The following is an 18257-nucleotide window of genomic DNA, read 5'->3' as shown; positions in this document are numbered from 1 at the left end:
GTTGATAACTTCTTGGTCTTTGTTTTTGTGAAAATCTGTGTAGAGCTAGGAGCAGGATTAAAGCAGACGTTAATCTGTTGTTGAGAGTCATGTTGTTACCATCCTGAAAAGTATTTGAGATTTAATCTTAGGTGTTTCCATTAGTATAGTTTTAATTTCTCGCCTCTCTCTTTTACAGATTTCAAATTCAAAATAATTCCCATATTTTAAAATCTTTTCTAGGTTCTGTACACTAAAGACAAAAGCTCTGAGCTCTGGTCCTCATGTTTGTACACCAAGCACTTTACCCTTTGAGCCTCCTCCCCAGTCCAGGAGATTATTTTCATTATTAATAAACTGTCTTACTTCCCCCTGTATCCTAAATGCTGTTCACATGTGCCCTGATATCTCTTGTGGAGTGTTCACAAAGCCAGCTGTGCACCACAGAACTTTAGGAAGAGGGTGTCATTAGTATCTGTCAGGATATGCTTCCATTTCCCTTCGAAGAACAATGCTGCGTGGTCAGAAACATTCATGTGGAGTTTATCTAATTGGCCCATCTGCCTGCATAGCACATGGGTAGCTGGGACATGATATAAGGAGAATGATAGCTTGAGACATGAGAATCTTGGTTCAGGGTCTAGGCGCCTGCCCATCTGTAGACCATGTCATGTTTGAGTTATTTTCGAGTCAGACTTTGTAATTGCTATGAGACACACGTGTGTCTGTAAAAGCTTGAGGCTTTATCTTTAATGGGTGGGGCAGGGCTGCTCCCCAATGCACTTTGAGCCTTCACACCTCTTTCGGTCAAATGGTGCACCTTGATGTTCATTCTATGCAAAGTTGTGGTGTCCTAAAGCCTGTTGTCCATTACTTACCTCACTCGCTCACATTCACTGGGGCTGGAGAGATGCCTTAGTAGCCAGATGCACTGACTGCTCTTACAGAAGACCTGGGTTTGAGTCCCAGCACCCACAAGATACAACTATCTGTAACTCTAGTTCAAGGTGCTACAGCACCTTCATAGGCATCAGGCATGATCATGATACACAGACTTTTGCAGGCAAAACACCCATATACATAAATTAAAATTATCATTAAAATTTTATTGCCAACTGCTCTTGAGAACAGTTCCTGCACTTTGGGGGACTTGAGGGTAAGCCGACCCTGAGGATTTCAGCTTGGGAGAGCTGTCCCTACCAACTGTCTCCGAAACAGTGCTGTGGACAAGGGAGAAATACCCTCCTCCCTGCCTGCCTCCGATACCTACAGCAGTTGGGAGACCTGACCCTGGGGTCATGAGAGCAGGAGAACTGGCCCTCGCCCTCACCAGTTATAGCACTTGAGAGAGCAAGCCCTGTACCTCACCTGAGCAGCACAACAGAGCTGACCTTAGTGACTGGGACACCAGTGAGCCAACCCTGAGGGCACGAACATGGGAGAGCTGGCCCTGAAACTTGTCTGCCCTGCAGTGGCATGTGCAAGGGAGAGATCCCCCCACACCTCTTGCCACCTATGACAGGCAGGAGAGCTGGCCCATAGTCATCAGAGTGGGAGAGCAGGCCTTGTACTTCTCTGGGCAGCACAGAGCTGATCCTAATGGTGGGGGTGCTGGCAAGTCAGCTTCAAGGGGTTGAGAGAGGGACTGCTGACCCTGCAATTTGTCTGTGCCCTCCCCTCCCCTCGCCCTTTGTCACCTATGGCAGGTGGGAGAGCTGGCCCTGGAGTCAGGAAAGCAGGAAAGCTGGCCCCGTCCCTCACCTGCTGCAGCACAGTAGAACTGATCCTGAATGTGGGGGTTGAAGGCAAGCCGCCCCAAGGGTGTGAGTGTGGGAGAGCCAGCCGTGCCTCCTGTCTACTGGGCAGTCCTTTTCTCAGGAAACAAAAGTGGAATTACTTGCAAAAGGGAGAGGAGGGAAGGAGACAGAAGAAGATCAGATCTATGTGATTGGAATACAGTAAACATCAAGGGAAGAGAGGGTCAGAGAGGAAGCAGAGTGGTCAGCAGGCCTTGAGGCTGCTGGAAGGGGTTTCTGGTTCATTCTCAGTAAGTGGCCAGTGCCTAAAGAGCTTCAGAGGAGCTGAGGCATGAGCTGAGCTGTGCTATCGTCCTTTTGGCTGCTAAATAGGGAATGGCCTGGTGGGAGCAGGAATAGTGTTTGTGGCAGCCTGTTACCCTGGTCTGTCCACAAGGTTTCTGGTTCTATTTTGGTTTTCTTTGAAGTGCCTTGTTTCTCATGACTTCCATCGCTGTCTACACTTAGAATGCTTAGGGAAGCTGAATACATTCTTCAGTCCTTTAAAAATGCACAGAGCCCTGCAGTAAAGTCACTGAAGAGTGAGATGGGAGATAAAATGAAATGAACATTTAATTTTAGTCCAAGGTCCTGTTCAGTCCACTCCCTGAGAACCCTAGAGTCAGAAGTTTGAGAAGGATATCCGCTATATTGTGTTTATATTCTACAAGACACATATAGTGTAACAAGACAGATTTCCTGTTTGTTATCTACGTTGTCAGGTGCTGAAGGATACGGAGGATTAAGGCATTGATCTGCCCTTGGGGAGATTGTAGTTCTGTTGTGGGCAACAGATATGTAATTAAGTCAGGCAAGAAATTGGTTATCGAATACATACTATGTTAGAGGCTCAAAAAAGTCAGAATAATTCTCTTTAAGAGGCTATCAAGAAAACCACTTCTTAGAACCAGAGAATGTTTGAAAGAAGTGTAAGAGGGTGATTTAAGTTGAGTGAGTAGAAAGCCAATAACATCAACCAGATATTGATGAGTGCCTGTAATTCCAGCCCCTGGAGGCAGGACACTCAGGAGTTCAGTGCCAGCTTCCCCTACATGAGAGTTGTTTCAAAAATTGCAAGAGTAGTGTCTGATGTTATGCTGTTACTTTAGTTCTGTGAGAATTCCTACTATGGATAGAGAATTACCTTGTCTTGTTGTTTCCACTTTAAAAAGAGATAGAAAGAGATGAGGGAGAAAGAGGGAGGGAGGAGAGGAAAATAAAATAAAATTGAGGCTTTGAAAAATTCAAACATTTTTCCATCCAAGGACTCACCTTAACTGGTGGCAAAGCTTAATGTCCCCAATGATGTACCAGAGTCTAAGGGCTCCCTTATCCCTGTGCTGATGCAGCTTTCTTGTCTTTAAATAATGAGCGGCCAAGAACTTTTAGTGTGCTGTAGCAGTGCATTCTGGGAGAGGTTCTAGGAAAGGAGCTTCCATTGCGTTTTCTCATGATGTCCATAAGCCTTTGCTATATAGGGATTAACACTGCGTGGGTCAGTGATGTTTGGGAAGCTCCACCAGGGGCTTGTATTTATTTTGCTTTTCTGAATGAGTAAGTTGTTGTTAGAGTGTGCCAGAGAGAGCTGGGCACAGTGTGAGGAAGGGGTCCAGAGAGGGGCGTTCATCTGAGTCCCATTGACTGAGATATTTAGTTTAAAAAAGAGAAATGAAAAGAAAAGAAAAAACCCAATGTTTGTGCTTGTGTGTTTTTAAGTAATCCATAACATGAGAGTCTTTGTGGTAATGAGGCCCAGGTGTCCTCTGCGTCTGTGTCCCTTCATGCAGGCATGATTTCTTGGGAAGGAGAGTCCATATGTCAAACAGTGTTTCACTGAGGACATGGAATGACTCCATAACTGCTGTAGCACTGATTAGAGTCTTAACTATTTTGTCCTGTCTGAATCAGGGGGTGCTCGGTCCGTTAACAGATGAGCTGCCTCGGGGACTGGGAAGACGGGATGGTAAGAGCTGTGAGGTCATTCACTGCTCAGATGCATTGCCTGTGAAATTTGTCCACCTTAGCACTGAAGGACTGTTGAGGTGATTTACAGTGTTTATGTAGCTGTTGTGTGTTTGTGCAAATTTTTATCATAAAGATTACACAAAAGCTCTATCTTAAAATCAAATCATAAATACCTATTCTAAAGGAACTTGAGGCCTTTTGTTTTGTTTTCAAACCCTTCGAACACTGTTGAATTAGTATCATTTCACATACCCAAGGCTTACATACATTCCTTTGCTCCCAACCCTCCTCCCTCCCTCCCTTCCTCCAACTTCCCACCAGCAGAAGTATCATTTGTGACCTTTCTACTCCCAAGAGCAGCCTAGGAAACCCACACCTCTGCTCTGTGTTAGGTGTGACGGACGTCGTTAATGCTTGCTGGAAAAGCACATCTCAGAGGGCCGTGTTTTGGCTTTGTCAGGTAAAACATCCTTTAGATCTCAGAATGCTGGGAACCTTAAACCTTTTGGTTTTCAGCTAAAATGATTGGCAACAGACTGTGACATCTGAGGTTGCCTGGCCTGCAATTGCTGTAATTAACCACATGAGCTCACATTTTCCCATTGGAGGCTCAGTGGTCTTGGGGTGATGAAAGTGACTTCCCTACCAGGAGGTGGTTTTCCTTTTGAGGGTATTGAAATACCCCTGGGGCCTGTAAGGCTCCACGCGTGATCCTTTTAAAATGCTTTTTAATATAAAGCTTCAATATTGGAAATCCAACACCACAGTGTTTAACTGGGAGGCTGGTGGAGCACTCCGGCCTGGAACGGGAAGCATCGTAGGGTGTTTAATAGGTAGAACAGGGAGTCTTGTGGCTACAGCCTTGGCTGTGAACAGCTTGAACTTAAAGTTCATTTCCAATATTACTTAACTCTATTGTCCACTGTTTCCTTTGATTCTTCATTTCTGTGCATACACCTCTCTTCAAGATGCCCTTTTAGTGTTTACATTTAAGCAGAATTGGTTTTGCTCACTGGGGAGGTGATGTGAGATCAGGTCTTTGTTCTTTTAATAAAAATGTGTATGTAGTCTGAAAACATGCAAATGTAGGTTTTCTTACTGTTATCCTCTTAGTAATTTGAGCAGCATGCAGATGCTTAGGTGTTAACCGCTAGTGGTTTGTATTTAACTTTCTGGAAGGCTCATCAAAAGGCTTTTTGTTGCTTCCTGAGAAGCTGAATGTTAGGTCCATAGCAGGGAGTGCCAATAGATGCTGCAAATGTGAGCCCCATTAAGTCGTCCTCCTCCTCCTCTTTCAACACAAGTCCTTTAGCCCTGAGGAATGTTTTTAGTTTGGTGGCTCTGCTTATTCTAGAAAGTGGAAGGCTGAGTTCTCCACTGAAGACTCTCCCAGTCTTAGTAGTGACCCCAGACTTAGATACTTGGGGAACAGCATATTTTAAGACCCAGAAGCAGTTTTCCCACTCATTCTACTGCTGATGGTTTTCACCAATATGATTTTGAGCAGCTGTCCCACCTGGACCTCATCTGTGCCATCGAGGACCGATGGTATTACACGCCATGATATCTAAGATTTCTTTATGAGAGAATTCATAATTTAAATTACTTTTGTGACTAGAAAAATCCCCCCCATTGGCAAAGTGCTTGTCATATGAGCATGGGGACCTGAGTCTAAGCTCCAGCACCCCTGTAAAAAGCCACATGTAGTGGTGCCTGCCTGTGACCCCAGTGTGGGGAGTTGGATCCCTGAGACTCAAGTTAGCTCAGCCAGATCAACGAGCCACCTAAACAACATAGACAGCTCCTGAGAAATGACACCTAAGGTTAATTTCCAGCCTTTGCTGGCACACTTTTCCTATGTATGCGCGCACATGTGTGTGTGTGTGTGTGTGTGTGTGTGTGTGTGTGTGTGTGTGTGTGTAGATATGTACATTTATGTGCAGATATCCAAGGAGGCCAAAAGCATTTGATCCTCCTGGAGCTGGAGTTACTTGTGGTTGTGAGCCACCTGATATGGGTGCTAGGAACTTAATCCAGGTCCTCTGTCAGAGCAGCACATGCCCTTGCTTAACACTGAGCTGCCTTTCCAGCCCCCTTAACCACTGAGCCATCTCCGGCCCCATCACACACCTTAACCACTGAGCTTTCTCTCCAGCCCCCATCCCAGACCTTAACCACTGAGCAATCTCCGGCCCCATCACAGACCTTAACCACTGAGCTGTCTCTTCAGCCCCCATCACAGACCTTAACCACTGAGCTGTCTCTTCAGCCCCCATCACAGACCTTAACCACTGAGCCAGCTCTCCAGCCCCTGATCAGACTTTTCACATGCACTTTTCCTTTAGTACAAAACTGTGAAGTCACTGGGATGGTGCATTCAAGTGCTGGCTACATTCTAGAACTCCAAGTTAAATGAGCAGATACCGTCTTTTGTTTTGTTTTTTTTTTTAACAAGGTTCTGTGATAGTATGGGAGAGTGTGTAAGGACAGAGGGCTAGGTGTCGGGCCCACTTACCAACTATTACGGTGGACAGTTCTTTAGTCTCTTTGAGCCTTAGTTTTCGTTTTGTTTTTATTTTAATCTGTAAAATGGATGAGACAATTCTAAAGGAGAGTGTTTCCAGTTTAGTATTTGTTGATGAATGAATGAAATGAGTAGCAGTAAATAGTATTTGTTTTATAGGACGATCAAAGAGAAGCAGAGAGCTATGTGTAGTGAAGGGCAGGGACTTAGTTCGCTGAGGAAGGGTGGTGGGGTACATTCCTGCCACAAAAAGCTAGTTACATAGATACTGAAACCATAAATGGAACAATATGAAAAAGGATTAATAATTGAAGTTGAAGGTGTCCTTAGGAGTCAGGCAATAGCGCAGTCACTGTCATCACTTAGAGCCTTTCTCCATGGCTGGGTATCCCAGGCTCTCTGTTAAATCTTAGCACATGTGTGAGCCTTTTAAGGTACGTGAGGAACACTGTATGCTAGACGGGACATTTGAATCCTCCCATTGCATTGCTCGAGCTCTGAGCACTTGAATAATCATTTATGACCTTATAGGTAGGGGCAGAAATATGAAGTGAGATTTTAGAATATAATTGGTTGTAGCTCTTTAAAGCCAGAAGTTTATGTTTATACGACACATGCGTTTTCCCCTCCTGTTACTTCCACATAAGTTATATGACAAAGTTGGGGTATGAAATACAGTTCAAGACATTCACTTCATTGTGGAGCCTAGTTTCCCTTTCTCTCATCTCAAATTTCCCAGGCTTCTTTGTGCAAATTGTCCTTAGCATATCTGAAGCACACTAAGGAGGTGGCATGGGCTTTTGCTTCACTTCAGAATGCATGATCTTGTACAGCATTGGACTCTGTTACAGTAGAACCTCTGACTGATCACGTGGACTCAAGTATTAATTTCTCACTTTAAAAGGTTATTAAAGAAAGTAAGGGCTATTCAGGCTCACTAAGAGTTCCTCATAAGATGTCTGTCACATGTTGACCCAGCATACTACTCACTGGGAGATAGCTCTGCGTATAGTTAGTAGGTGCAGTTTCAAGCCTTATTAATGTCTTTATATTTCATGAACTAACATAATTAATATTTTACCACATTTGTATAACAACTCCTCAGAGCTACATTTGTAAGGTAAATGGCTGTACTCTTTTCCTCTGTTTTCTAATTTACAGCAAAAGATGATGGAAGCATTGCCGTCGCCCTTGGTTACACTGCACATTTGGTCTCCATGATCTCCTTCTTCCTACAAGTACCCCTCAGATATCCCATAATTCATAAGGGGTCCAGATCAACCATCAAAGATAACATCAACGACAAGCTGACAGAAAAGGAGAGAGAGTAAGTGTTTTTTTGTTTGTGTGATATAAGCTGATTGGAAACATGGACAAAATGCTAAGTGTACCAGAAATATGAAGTGTCGTCTAATGGACGGCAGTTTCTGTATGGCCTGTGACCTTTGTGAAGTGGACCTCCCTACACGGCAAGACTGTCAGAAACAAACAAACTGTGCAGTGTGAAGAACGTGAGGCTTTGTTCAGATCCTCAGCGCTGTAATAAACTTGAGATAGCCTACAGCTCAAAGAAGATACCATGAAGAAAGTAAGCAACCGAAACTGAGTATAGGGAGAATGTAGCACTCAGAGCTTGTGGACATAGCTGTATCTGGACTCAGGAAACTTTACACTCTAAGTACAAGGTGTTGGAAAGTAACTTTTCTAAGTCTCAAAGAGACACAGCCAAAGAACAGTGAGCAGAACTTGGAAAATCAATGGAAGGAAATAGTGAAGTCAGAGTGGGGACCAGCCAGGGCTCTGCACAGTGGGGTGCCACAGGATAGCCACATGGCAGTGCAGTGGAGTGGCAGCGGAGGACAGGCAGAAGTCCTGGTCTTTGAAACAACTGACCAGTGTACAAGGCCCTGTAAAGGGAAATTTAGAAAGAAAAACGACAATAGACTAACAGACTGAGGAATGAAAAAAGGAGAAATGCCACACATGCACATACAGGCATCAGAAAGTGAGGAGACCATGCAGACAACTTTAAACTAATACTTTGGAAATTCTAACCAAGTGCCTTAATTTCTGGAAAGACACATTTAGAAAGCACCAGGGTATGGCTGGTGTGTGACCTATAATCCCAGCAGCCTCAGCACCCGGGAGGTGGGTCATTACTGAAAAGGGGAGTGGGTGCAGGAGTAAGATAAGGCACCAGTGGCCACACAAAGAATGAGGATTTGGAATATTCTAGATGAATTATTCTCAATCCTGGCTTCACATTAAAGTCATCTTGAGAGCCTTAAAATCCGAGGTTTTTTTTTTTTTTTTTTTTTTTTTTTTTTTTCGGAGCTGGGGACCGAACCCAGAGCCTTGTGCTTCCTAGGTAAGTGCTCTACCACTGAGCTAAATCCCCAGCCCCAAAATCTGAGTTTTTGACTCCTAGATTCCTGACCCTCTCCACAGAGACCCTGACTCCATCAGTGATCTGAGTAATATTTAAAGCCTCTTTAGTGGTTCTGATGTATAATGTGGTTGAGAACCACTGTCCTACTTAGGAAATCTTGTTTCTTCCATGGCATGAGAAGTTAGATGTTGCCATGTATTCTGGGAGCTTGGAAGCAGTTTAGCATCACTGCCTTCAGAGGTAAAGTGAGCTGTGCAGAGAGGAGGGATCCCAGCAGCTTGGTCAGCCCCCAGTATCCATGTGTTCCACCTGTACTTATGAATTCTGCATCAGTGGACTAGCCAGCACTCGATTACAAGCGCCAAGGGGCAGTTGTATCCATACTGAACGTGTATAGTTATACTCTAACAGTACAGTAAAACTTGTAAAGATTTTTTTTTAAAATTCTTAATTTGGTGTATATGTATGTGGAGGGGGTGTTGTATATACAGGAGGTCAAAAGAAGTCATCAGATATACTAGAGCTGGTGTTGCAGGCAGCCTTGAGCTGCTCGATGTAGGTACTGGGGACCGAAGTCAGGACCTCTGCAGAATCAGTATATGCCCTTAACTGCTAGGCCATCTCTCCAACCCCCACATCATCATCAGTTATTTAACTCTAATAAATAGTGTTTCCATGACTAGTCACTTACAGGTGTCTTGAGTAGCCGCCCTGTTCTGTTGTGTGTATCCCTACCAGTGCAGTGGCTGGGTCTTGTGGCAGTCATCAGGTACTAGGATCAGCAGCAACGTAAAGACACGTTAAAGCATACCATAAATGTGTATCGGCCATGTGCACACACCATGACATTTAGAAGAGATTTGAGAACCATGGGTTCTGGCATCCATGAAAGAGGGTGGGACTCATTCTTCCTCAGATATTAAGGGATGATTGTATGTCTGGAGGAAGAAAGGCTTTCAGCTAAGGAGCATGTGAATAAGTTAGCTCAGTACCTTTTCCAGAGCTGTGATTGATTGGAGCCCAAGTATGCTTTTCAGTTTAAAACCATAAGAAGTTGAGTGAGAGCCTGTAATATATTTGACAAAGGGAACATGAGGTGGTTTTCTTCTTGGATTTTTTTAAAAATCCATTTGAAATTTATGTAACACAAAATTGAAGATTTTAAGTGCTCGGCGGCATTTAGTCCACTCTCAGTGTTGTGCAGCTAGCACGCCTACAGTTCTGAAGCCCAAAGCAAAGCCTGCACCCATTAAACAGCTACTCCCCAACCCCTGCTCCTCCTCAGTCCCTGGCAACCATCAATCTGTTTCTGTCTCTATGAATTCTCCTATTTTGGATATTTTATATAAGTGGAACCATACAATATGTGACCTTTTTCTTCCTGGCTTCTTTCGGTTTGCATAATGTTTTCAATGTGTCCATGCCGAAGCGGAGCTGAACGTCATTCATTTTTATGGCCTAATAACTTTCCAGCAAGTGTGTGCACCACCACATCTTGTTTCTTCCTTCACCTCTTGATGGACGTCTGGGTCATTTCTCCCTGTGGCTCTCATGAGTACTGTCGCTTTGAATGTTTACTCATGGTTGTTTGAACGCCCATTTTTGGTTCTTTCCTTCACCTCTGTGAAGTTGCTGAGTCATACAGTAAGTCTGCTTAACTCTGGGAGGAAGCCCCAGTGGCTGTCCACAGCAGCCCTTCCCGTCCACACTCCCAGATGTGAAGTGTACCCTCTGTGGGCTTGCTTTGCTGTTCCCTTACTGAATGGTGCTTTTTTTCACTATTTTTTTTCTTATGCTTAGGGACCATTTGTATATTTTATTTGGTGAAATGTCTCTTCTTATCTATTGAGCATTTTCTAATTGGGTAGTTTATTCTTGTTAGGTTGTAAAACTTATTTATGTATTCTGGAAAGTAGACCCTTATCAGGCAAGTAGTTTGCAAGCATTTTCTCTCATTCTGTGCGTTGTTACAATTTAAAGTAAAAAAATAAAAACTATTATATGCCATGGTGTGTTGTCAGAGCAGAGGGGCTTCCAGTGGGCCCCAATTGTCAGTTCCTACCTGCTAAGGAGTCACTGAAGGGACCAATCACATCCTACTTTTGGAGCCAGGGTTCACCTCCATCTTTTGATATGACAATCTTTGTCTGTCTAAACAGACCCCATAGTCTGTGCTATTATAGCAGTAGGTGCGTGCGTGCGTGCGTGTGTGTGTGTGTGTGTGTGTGTGTGTGTGTGTGTGTGTGGTGTAGTGGGAGATTTATAAACAAGACCTTTTTTCCATTTTTCATTTCATTTCTTCCCAGCTGCAGAGGTTGGGAAGCTCAGGTCATGGTCCTGACCTTTTCTCTGTTCACTGAGGCCGGTTCCATCCCTATTGCTGCCTCTTCTAGTTAGGAGGAAGCTATGTTCTCATGGAGGAGGAGGGATGGAAAGCGTGTGAAAATTAAATTCCTCCTGTCAAGTCCTTTTGCCATATCTTTAATCCATTCATGACAACAGAGTCCTTATGACCCCACCAACCTCCTTCAAGAAGAGGTTCCACCTGCCAATACTATTGAATTGGGCTTACATTTTGGTGTTTTCATACCCCAACATTCTGATTGTTTGCTCTTCTTTCTGAGTGAAACCCCTAGCCATAGTGTGCAGTGTCCTCTTTCTTGGGGGTGTAAGGACACATGTCTGATAATCAGCTCTTAAGCCCATCTCTCCATAATTAGGCAGTGCTCGTTTAACCATCCCTGTAATGTTAGCATGGAAATTTCACATCGATGGGTAAAGAGGAAGAAGCAATTAAAAGAGTTCCTTCGTAGCCTCCTTGGTGCTCCTGGTGCATAAAATGTCTTTAATTCTGATAAAGTTGAGTGTTTCTGTTGTTTGGTGCTTTAATTGTCACATCTAAAACCCACTGCTCAGTCCAAGGTCAAAGGTTTATCCATATGCTCCCCTTACTGGCTTTGTCATTTTCTTTGCTATTGGTTTGTTTTGTTTTGTTTTCTTGGACAGGATTTTTCTGTGTAGCTCTGGCTATCCTGGAACTTGGTCTGTAGGCAAGGCTGGCCTTGAATGCAGAGATCCCCCTGCCTCTGCCTCCCAAGCACCAGGATCAAAGGTGTGCACCACCACTGTCAGTTCTAATTTTAATCTTAAAGGTAGCTATTTGTTCCATTTTAAATTATTAGTTTTTTATTATTTACAGTCTGTTAAAAGGCTCTTCTTTCTCCCTTGAATGGCCCTGGCATCCTTGTTGCAAAAAATTAATTGGTCATGGATTATTTCTAGACTCTTATTTCTCTTCCAGTGGTCTATGTGTATGCTTTAAAGCCAGAGCCATAATAATGTTTGCAATTTTGAAGGGAAGGAACTCTAAATTTGTTCCTTTGCAGTACTGTTTTGACTATTTGGGGTCCTTTGCAATTCCTTAGGAATTGAAGGATCAGGTTTGCCAACTCTGAATGATTTTGAAGGTGATTATATTGCCAACTAATTAATAAGTATTGGCATCTTGTTGATAATTATTAGTAACAGCTTGTTTTTGTTTAGGTCCTTTTCTGTTCCTCTTGGCAATGTTTTATACTTTTCAATATACAAGTCTTGCATGCCCTTGGTCCAATTTCTGTACATTTTATTCTTGTTTCTCTCACAGAGTGTTTGAATTTTCTGTATATTGGTCCATGTTGTCTTGAGCAGAAAAAGTTTGAATTCCTTCTGACCTGGATGTGTTTTGCTTTTTCTTGGTTGTCTTAGTGAATCACTGCTGCTTGAACATCCAGCACATCACTGAGTAACGGGGAGAGAGAGGGCGTCTGTCTCTTCAAGCTCAGAGAAAGCTCCTGGCCCTGTGCCCTGGAGGACTCTGCCACTTCAGGAGGGTCTCTGCTGTGCTCAGAAAGTTCTTTGTTCTCCCAGTGTCTCTGCAATGAAGGGACAGTAGATCTCATCAAGTGGAATGATCGAGGGGCTGCATGCTTTCTGTTCTCCCCGTGGTGTAAACCCCATTTGGCATAGTCTAGAATCCTATTCACAGGATTCACAGCGCTGAATTTTATTGACGGTTTTTATACCTGTACTTGTAAGGCTGTCGTTTTCTATTTGTTATGTCTGTCTGGCTTTAGGACCAGGGCAGCCTGACCTCCTAATGAGAAAGGGATTGATCCTCACTCATGGTCAAGCCTTTAGGGGAGTTTAAGGGATCCTGTTAACCCTTTCTTTAATATGTGTTTGAATTCACCAACGAAGCATCTAGCCTGGGACTTTTGTTTAGAGACGTCTAGAGGTCCCAGATGTTTTTTCTCGTCCTGCTGCTGCCCCAGTGTTTCTGCATCGCTCAGCTGTGTTTCTAGGTGTCGGCCTGGACCATCCAGGTGGTCTGGCTTGCTGCTGCAATTAAGTCCTCATACTGTTTGCTGGTAATCAGTCTTTCTGTCACGTCTCTGCCTCCGGTATCTGGTGTATCTTTGTATCTGGTTTTACTGATTTGCCATAGCTTAAAGGTTTGTCAATGTAGTCAGATTTTTTAAAGAAATATCTGTTAGCTTCACTGATTTTATTGATTTTGTTTACTTAACTTTGTAAACTGCAGTCTTTATAATATCCTTATTTGTTAGGTGTATTATTGTTGTTTTCTCATCTTTTTCCAGTTTATATGATATAAAGTTACATTGAGATATTTTAATGACAGTATTGGCATCTATAAATTTCCACATCTATTTTTGAATTCTGTGTTTTGTTTCATTTGTCTCTGTATTTTCTGATTTCCCTGTGATTTTTTTCACTAGCTCATTGATTAAAACATGCCATATGGCTTTATGTATCTATTTTAGAATTTTTCAGTTTTCCTTCCATAACTGTTTCATCCCATTGCAACCAGCTATTTCTATAAGTTCTTAAATTGATATTTATTTTGTGAGCTATTTTGGAGAATACCTCACATGTTTTGAAGAAGAGCATGCTTTCAAATGCCTTACTTCCATGTGTGTGTGTGCACACGTGTGCATGTGGTGTACATGCGAAGGTCAGCGAGCATCTGTTGAGTCTGATTGCAACAGTGTCCTCCCAGCCACTGTATGATTAGTCAGTCACCTTGTGTCTGGATGCCCTGGACGTTACTGAAACCTTTAAAGTACGACTGTCTTCATCTCTTCTCAGTTCCGATGTCGTTGCTTCATGGGTTTGGATTGTTGCAGTACACTGCATGTATTTAGTACACTGCATGTATTTAGTACACTGCATGTATTTAGTACACTGCATGTATTTAGTACACTGCATGTATTTAGTACACTGCATGTATTTAGTACACTGCATGTATTTATTGTCCTTGCTTCATGCGTCTTGGATTGTGCAGTACACTGCATGTATCCAGGTGTATTCACCTCTGTGGGTTCACTCTTACTAGTATATAATGACCTGCCTCCTCACTTAGAACATTATTTTACTCAGAGATCATTTTTTTTGTCCTTAATTCAATAACTCTTAGTTCTCTTTTAGTTATTATCTATCCAGAATATCTTTCCAGTTTTTAATGACATTTATTTTTGTGGGCACTGGGGCAAATGCCATGGCATGCATATGAACATCAAAGGAAATTTTAATTTTTAAAAAATCTTTATGTCTGTGTAGCATGTACATGCAGTAGTGGGGGAGGCCAGAAGACCGTGTCTGGTCCCCTTGGACTGAAGTTACAGAGAGTTTCAAGCTTTCATGTGGGTGCTAAGAGTTGAACTCAGGACCTCTGGAAGAGCAGCCAGTGCTCTTAACCACTGAGCCATCTCTCCAGAACCCAAAAGGACATTTTTTTTTCTTTTTTCTTTTTTTCGGAGCTGGGGACCGAACCCAGGGCCTTGCACTTGCTAGGAAAGTACTCTATCACTGAGCTAAATCCCCAACCCCCCAAAGGACATTTTTTAAAAATATTTCAATTCTTTCCTTTTATCTTGGGAGGTTGGGGTCCCAGGGATGGAACTCAGGTTGTCAGGCTTGTGAGCATGTGCCCTTATTCACCAAGGCATCTCTTTGGCCTCCTCTTTTTCATTTTGACCCTGTTAGAGTCTTTGTTTTGCTTTTGAAGACCCTCAGTCCAGAAGGCACAGGTCAGAGTATCAGAAGTTCAGGCTCATCATTGGCTAAGCAGAGTTTGCGGCCAGTCTGGGACACAGAAGAACTTTATGTCCTCACATATTTCATCTTATACAGCAGTTGCCACTTGTGCACTGGGCCTCCAGCACACCGCGACACTCCGATGCATCACATGCCCGGAAAGTCACCCAGGTTTTTTTCCCAAGTGGCAGTGCACAGTTTGCTTGCCTCACAACTTGACCAGTGTTAACTGCTCTCCAGCACTGAGTTCTCATAGGGTCTTCATCCTACAGGCAGCCACTAGACAAGTTGCAATGGTTAGGCTTTTGTAGGATGAGATCTGCTTGCTCCCTTAAGAAGCAACCACAAGTTCACACTGGGAGCGCAGGCTGCTGTCTCCAGGCACTGAGCTGAACTGGAGAGATCAGATCCAGGGCACTGGAGCTCTCCTCACGTTTCCTTCTTGACCTGATGGCGATGCTCAGTTGGCTGATGGAAACCTTTGACTATTTCCCAGTTTTGTTTTGTTTTTTTTACGTTTCTAGAGGATCAGGCCCTTAGAGTGATCATCTCCACTGTTTTCTCTGACATTGTTCAGTTAGTGATGAAAAATGTCACCTGTAAGAGATGAAAGGACTCTGCATGGTATTAAACAGGAGAGACGGCCACGGCCAGACAAGTACTGGGGAAAAGAGTACCTTCAGATCTTAATTTTTCTACATTTATGTATGTATGTATGTATGTATGTATGTATGTATGTATGTATGTATGTATGTTTGTGCACAAGCGCATGTCTGTGTAGCCTGCGTGTGTGGGAAGTTACACCTAACACACAAGCCTGCATGCCATGATATACATGCGAAGGTCAGAGAACAGTGTGGGAGTTGGTTCTGTCCTGCAGGGTCCTGGGTCAGCTTCTGGTCTGGGTTTAGCAGTGGGCAGGTCTACATGCAAAGCCACCTCACAGTCCTCACTCCCTGAAGGTGGCCTCCTCTACCCCTCAGCCTCTTGTGTTCCATGTTTTCAGGAGTAAATGTCCCTCCAGGTCATCAGGTTGCTACATAATAATCTGACTTTAGATGTGAGTTATATGGGAAATTGTTTTAGAAGCTAGAAAAAGGGCTGTCTCTTAGAATGTTAAGTATTCTTTAGATCAACTTTATAATTTGCGAAGTCGGCTGAATATATGAGCAGTTCAAGAGTGCGTGCCGGCTGCCTGGGCTTCGGCTGACTGTTTACAGCTTTAGTTTGTCAAGAATAAATCATTTTGTTTTCTACCGCTTTGCCTTTTTTCTGAAACCCATGTGTCTTGCTGACTAAATGTATGTATTTTGACGTTTTAACATCAGTGAAGGTGAAGTGCATCTTGTAATTATTAGTATGTTGTAGTATGCCGTCATCCTGGCATTAACGGTGCATTTCAGAATCAATGTTTTACATTTGGGGAACTATTAAACATTCAGGCTGATTTTATGAAATTCTAGAAATCCTTCAGTTCCTTTTTGGAATAGCATGAAGTAGAAATATATAAGTAGAGATAAATTTATTGATTATGCTTATGATTGAGTCAACCTGTCAGTTGATAGTTATTCTATCCAAGAAACAGAGAGCAGGTTAGACACGGTTTGCTTCTCTCCTGAGTTTTTGGTTTGGTATGAACCTTTCCGGAGCATTAAATGGAATGAGGCCTTCATGGGAGGTGGAAAATAAGAGATGAATGACTCACTGGACAGATTGTAGTTAATGCACCAGAGGCCTGGGATTCTCTCAGCCACTGCCCTGTGTGGTTGTGTGCCTCTGCAGGCTGTTGCGTGTGACGTAACAGAGGTCAGAACTCATCATGCAGGTTGCAAGAAGGGGAATCATGCTTTCGTCTGTCTGACCAGTTAGAAGCATAGTTCTGGGGCTCTGTCTTGCTCACATCAGGCTGTCCACTGCGCAGCATAAGGGAAAACTCTGAGGTCTTGGCCGCAGGTCCCTGTAAGACTTCACCACCAAACTGGAAGGGCTGGTCATGGAAGTCCAGCTACAGCGTGTATCTTGCTTCCCTCAGTGAAGACGAGCATGCAGATTCTCAAAGTGGTTTTGAAAGAAAATGGATTGTTGATTGCTTTGCTGCTTTCGCTGTCTGGAGGATGACAGACATACTTGGGACAGAGACTGGGATGTCTCTGGCTGGGCTGGGCCCCACAGGCCAGAGTAGAGGATTTTCAAGCCCTCAAAGATGTCTGATAAATATTTTTTTCACCTTTTAAGGATAGGTTTTTTTCTTTGTTTTATTTTCAGATGGAGAAATGGGGTGATATAACTGGCAGATACTTTTGAAACTTCCTGGCTCTTGTACAGAAAGACTTTGCAGATCTCTAAAAGATGGGCAGCTGGGATTTTCCTGGTGGGCTTGTTGGAATCTGGGAAATATGATACTGTTCGTCACATTTCTTCAATTTTTTTTCATACTTAAGTTTATTCCTTTTGGATGTCTATGACCAAAATCTCAGAAATTCCCCCTTTATCTGACTGAGTCTGATTTCTTTGGGAAATTAAATTTCTAGTAACAGAGACATTGTGATGTGTCCAAACTCAGATGAGCCAAGTTTATAGTCATTCTTGTGGACCTGGTTCTCATGACGGCAGGTGGAGAGATGTCTTTACTTCGTGAGCTAGCACCTTGCTTTGTGACTGACTCGGTGTGTAAAGGGGCTTACCACACAGGCCCCTGAGTCTTGAATCTTTTCCTTTTCTTGCAGATTCCAAGGCAGGTCTGGGGAATCACTGAAGCTTTCTTTCTCCTTTAGCAGCAGAGTAGCTGTGAGTGTCTTTGTTTCTCTGTTCCCTCAGCCTGCCTCTTAGCTACCAATGCTGACGTGGATGGATGGATGGATGGATGGATGGATGGATGGATGGATGGATGGACAAACGAACAAATAGATTTGGTTTTCTGAAATCATGTTGTTGAACAGATAGAGTTACTTTATTCATATGTGTGGTGAGTGCCCGGGATTTCACTGTTAGAATATGAGGTAAAAGAGTGAATGCAAGCCCCAGAGCTCTCGTGTGGAGCTCTCTCCTCAGTTCTGTCACCCACCTCAGCATTGTTCCTGTCAACAGCATCTTAAAAGATCCCTACATTCCTTTCTGCAAAAACTCTCCACTTCTGCCCACTAGTTGACTTTGTTTCTTTCCATGATAAAGTATTCAGACAGAAGTGACTTAATGGAGGAAGGGCTGATCTCAGCTCACAGCTTGAGGCACGGTACGCCTCAGCAGGGAAATCAAGGCAGTAGAAACCTGATGCAGCCAGTCACACTGTATTTAGGATCAGGAAACAAGTCCAGTGAGTGTTATATCACAGAAGCCTCCGCTGGAGAGAGCTGAGGGTTTATTCTTAAGACGAATGTGTTTAGACTGCATGGTTCCAGCTGGTCCCTGCTAGCTGTCTAGTCAATCCCCAGTTTACTCTGACTCACAACCTGGTTTCCCCTGCTTCCAGATACTGCATACTACTTTTGACCTTGTTACTCATTGTCCA

General features: G+C 43.4%; 1 protein-coding gene across 5 annotated transcripts in view; it reads left to right on the top strand.

Moving 5' to 3' along the window:
* Uvrag (UV radiation resistance associated) overlaps nucleotides 1–18257 on the top strand; it is a 257835-nt gene that overhangs the window by 155893 nt on the left and 83685 nt on the right. For 4 of the 5 annotated variants that reach the window (XM_039113251.2, NM_001401542.1, XM_039113238.2 and 1 more), the window contains one exon: nucleotides 7426–7591. In XM_039113251.2, the coding sequence (XP_038969179.1) occupies nucleotides 7426–7591 (166 nt within the window). Of the gene's footprint in view, nucleotides 1–7425; nucleotides 7592–12400; nucleotides 16956–18257 lie in introns of those variants that run through there. The other variant, XM_039113255.2, reaches the window with a different exon arrangement.

Source organism: Rattus norvegicus, chromosome 1, assembly GCF_036323735.1.
Source record: "Rattus norvegicus strain BN/NHsdMcwi chromosome 1, GRCr8, whole genome shotgun sequence".
Lineage (NCBI taxonomy): Eukaryota > Metazoa > Chordata > Mammalia > Rodentia > Muridae > Rattus > Rattus norvegicus.
This window is presented reverse-complemented; position numbering and strand designations above follow the sequence as displayed.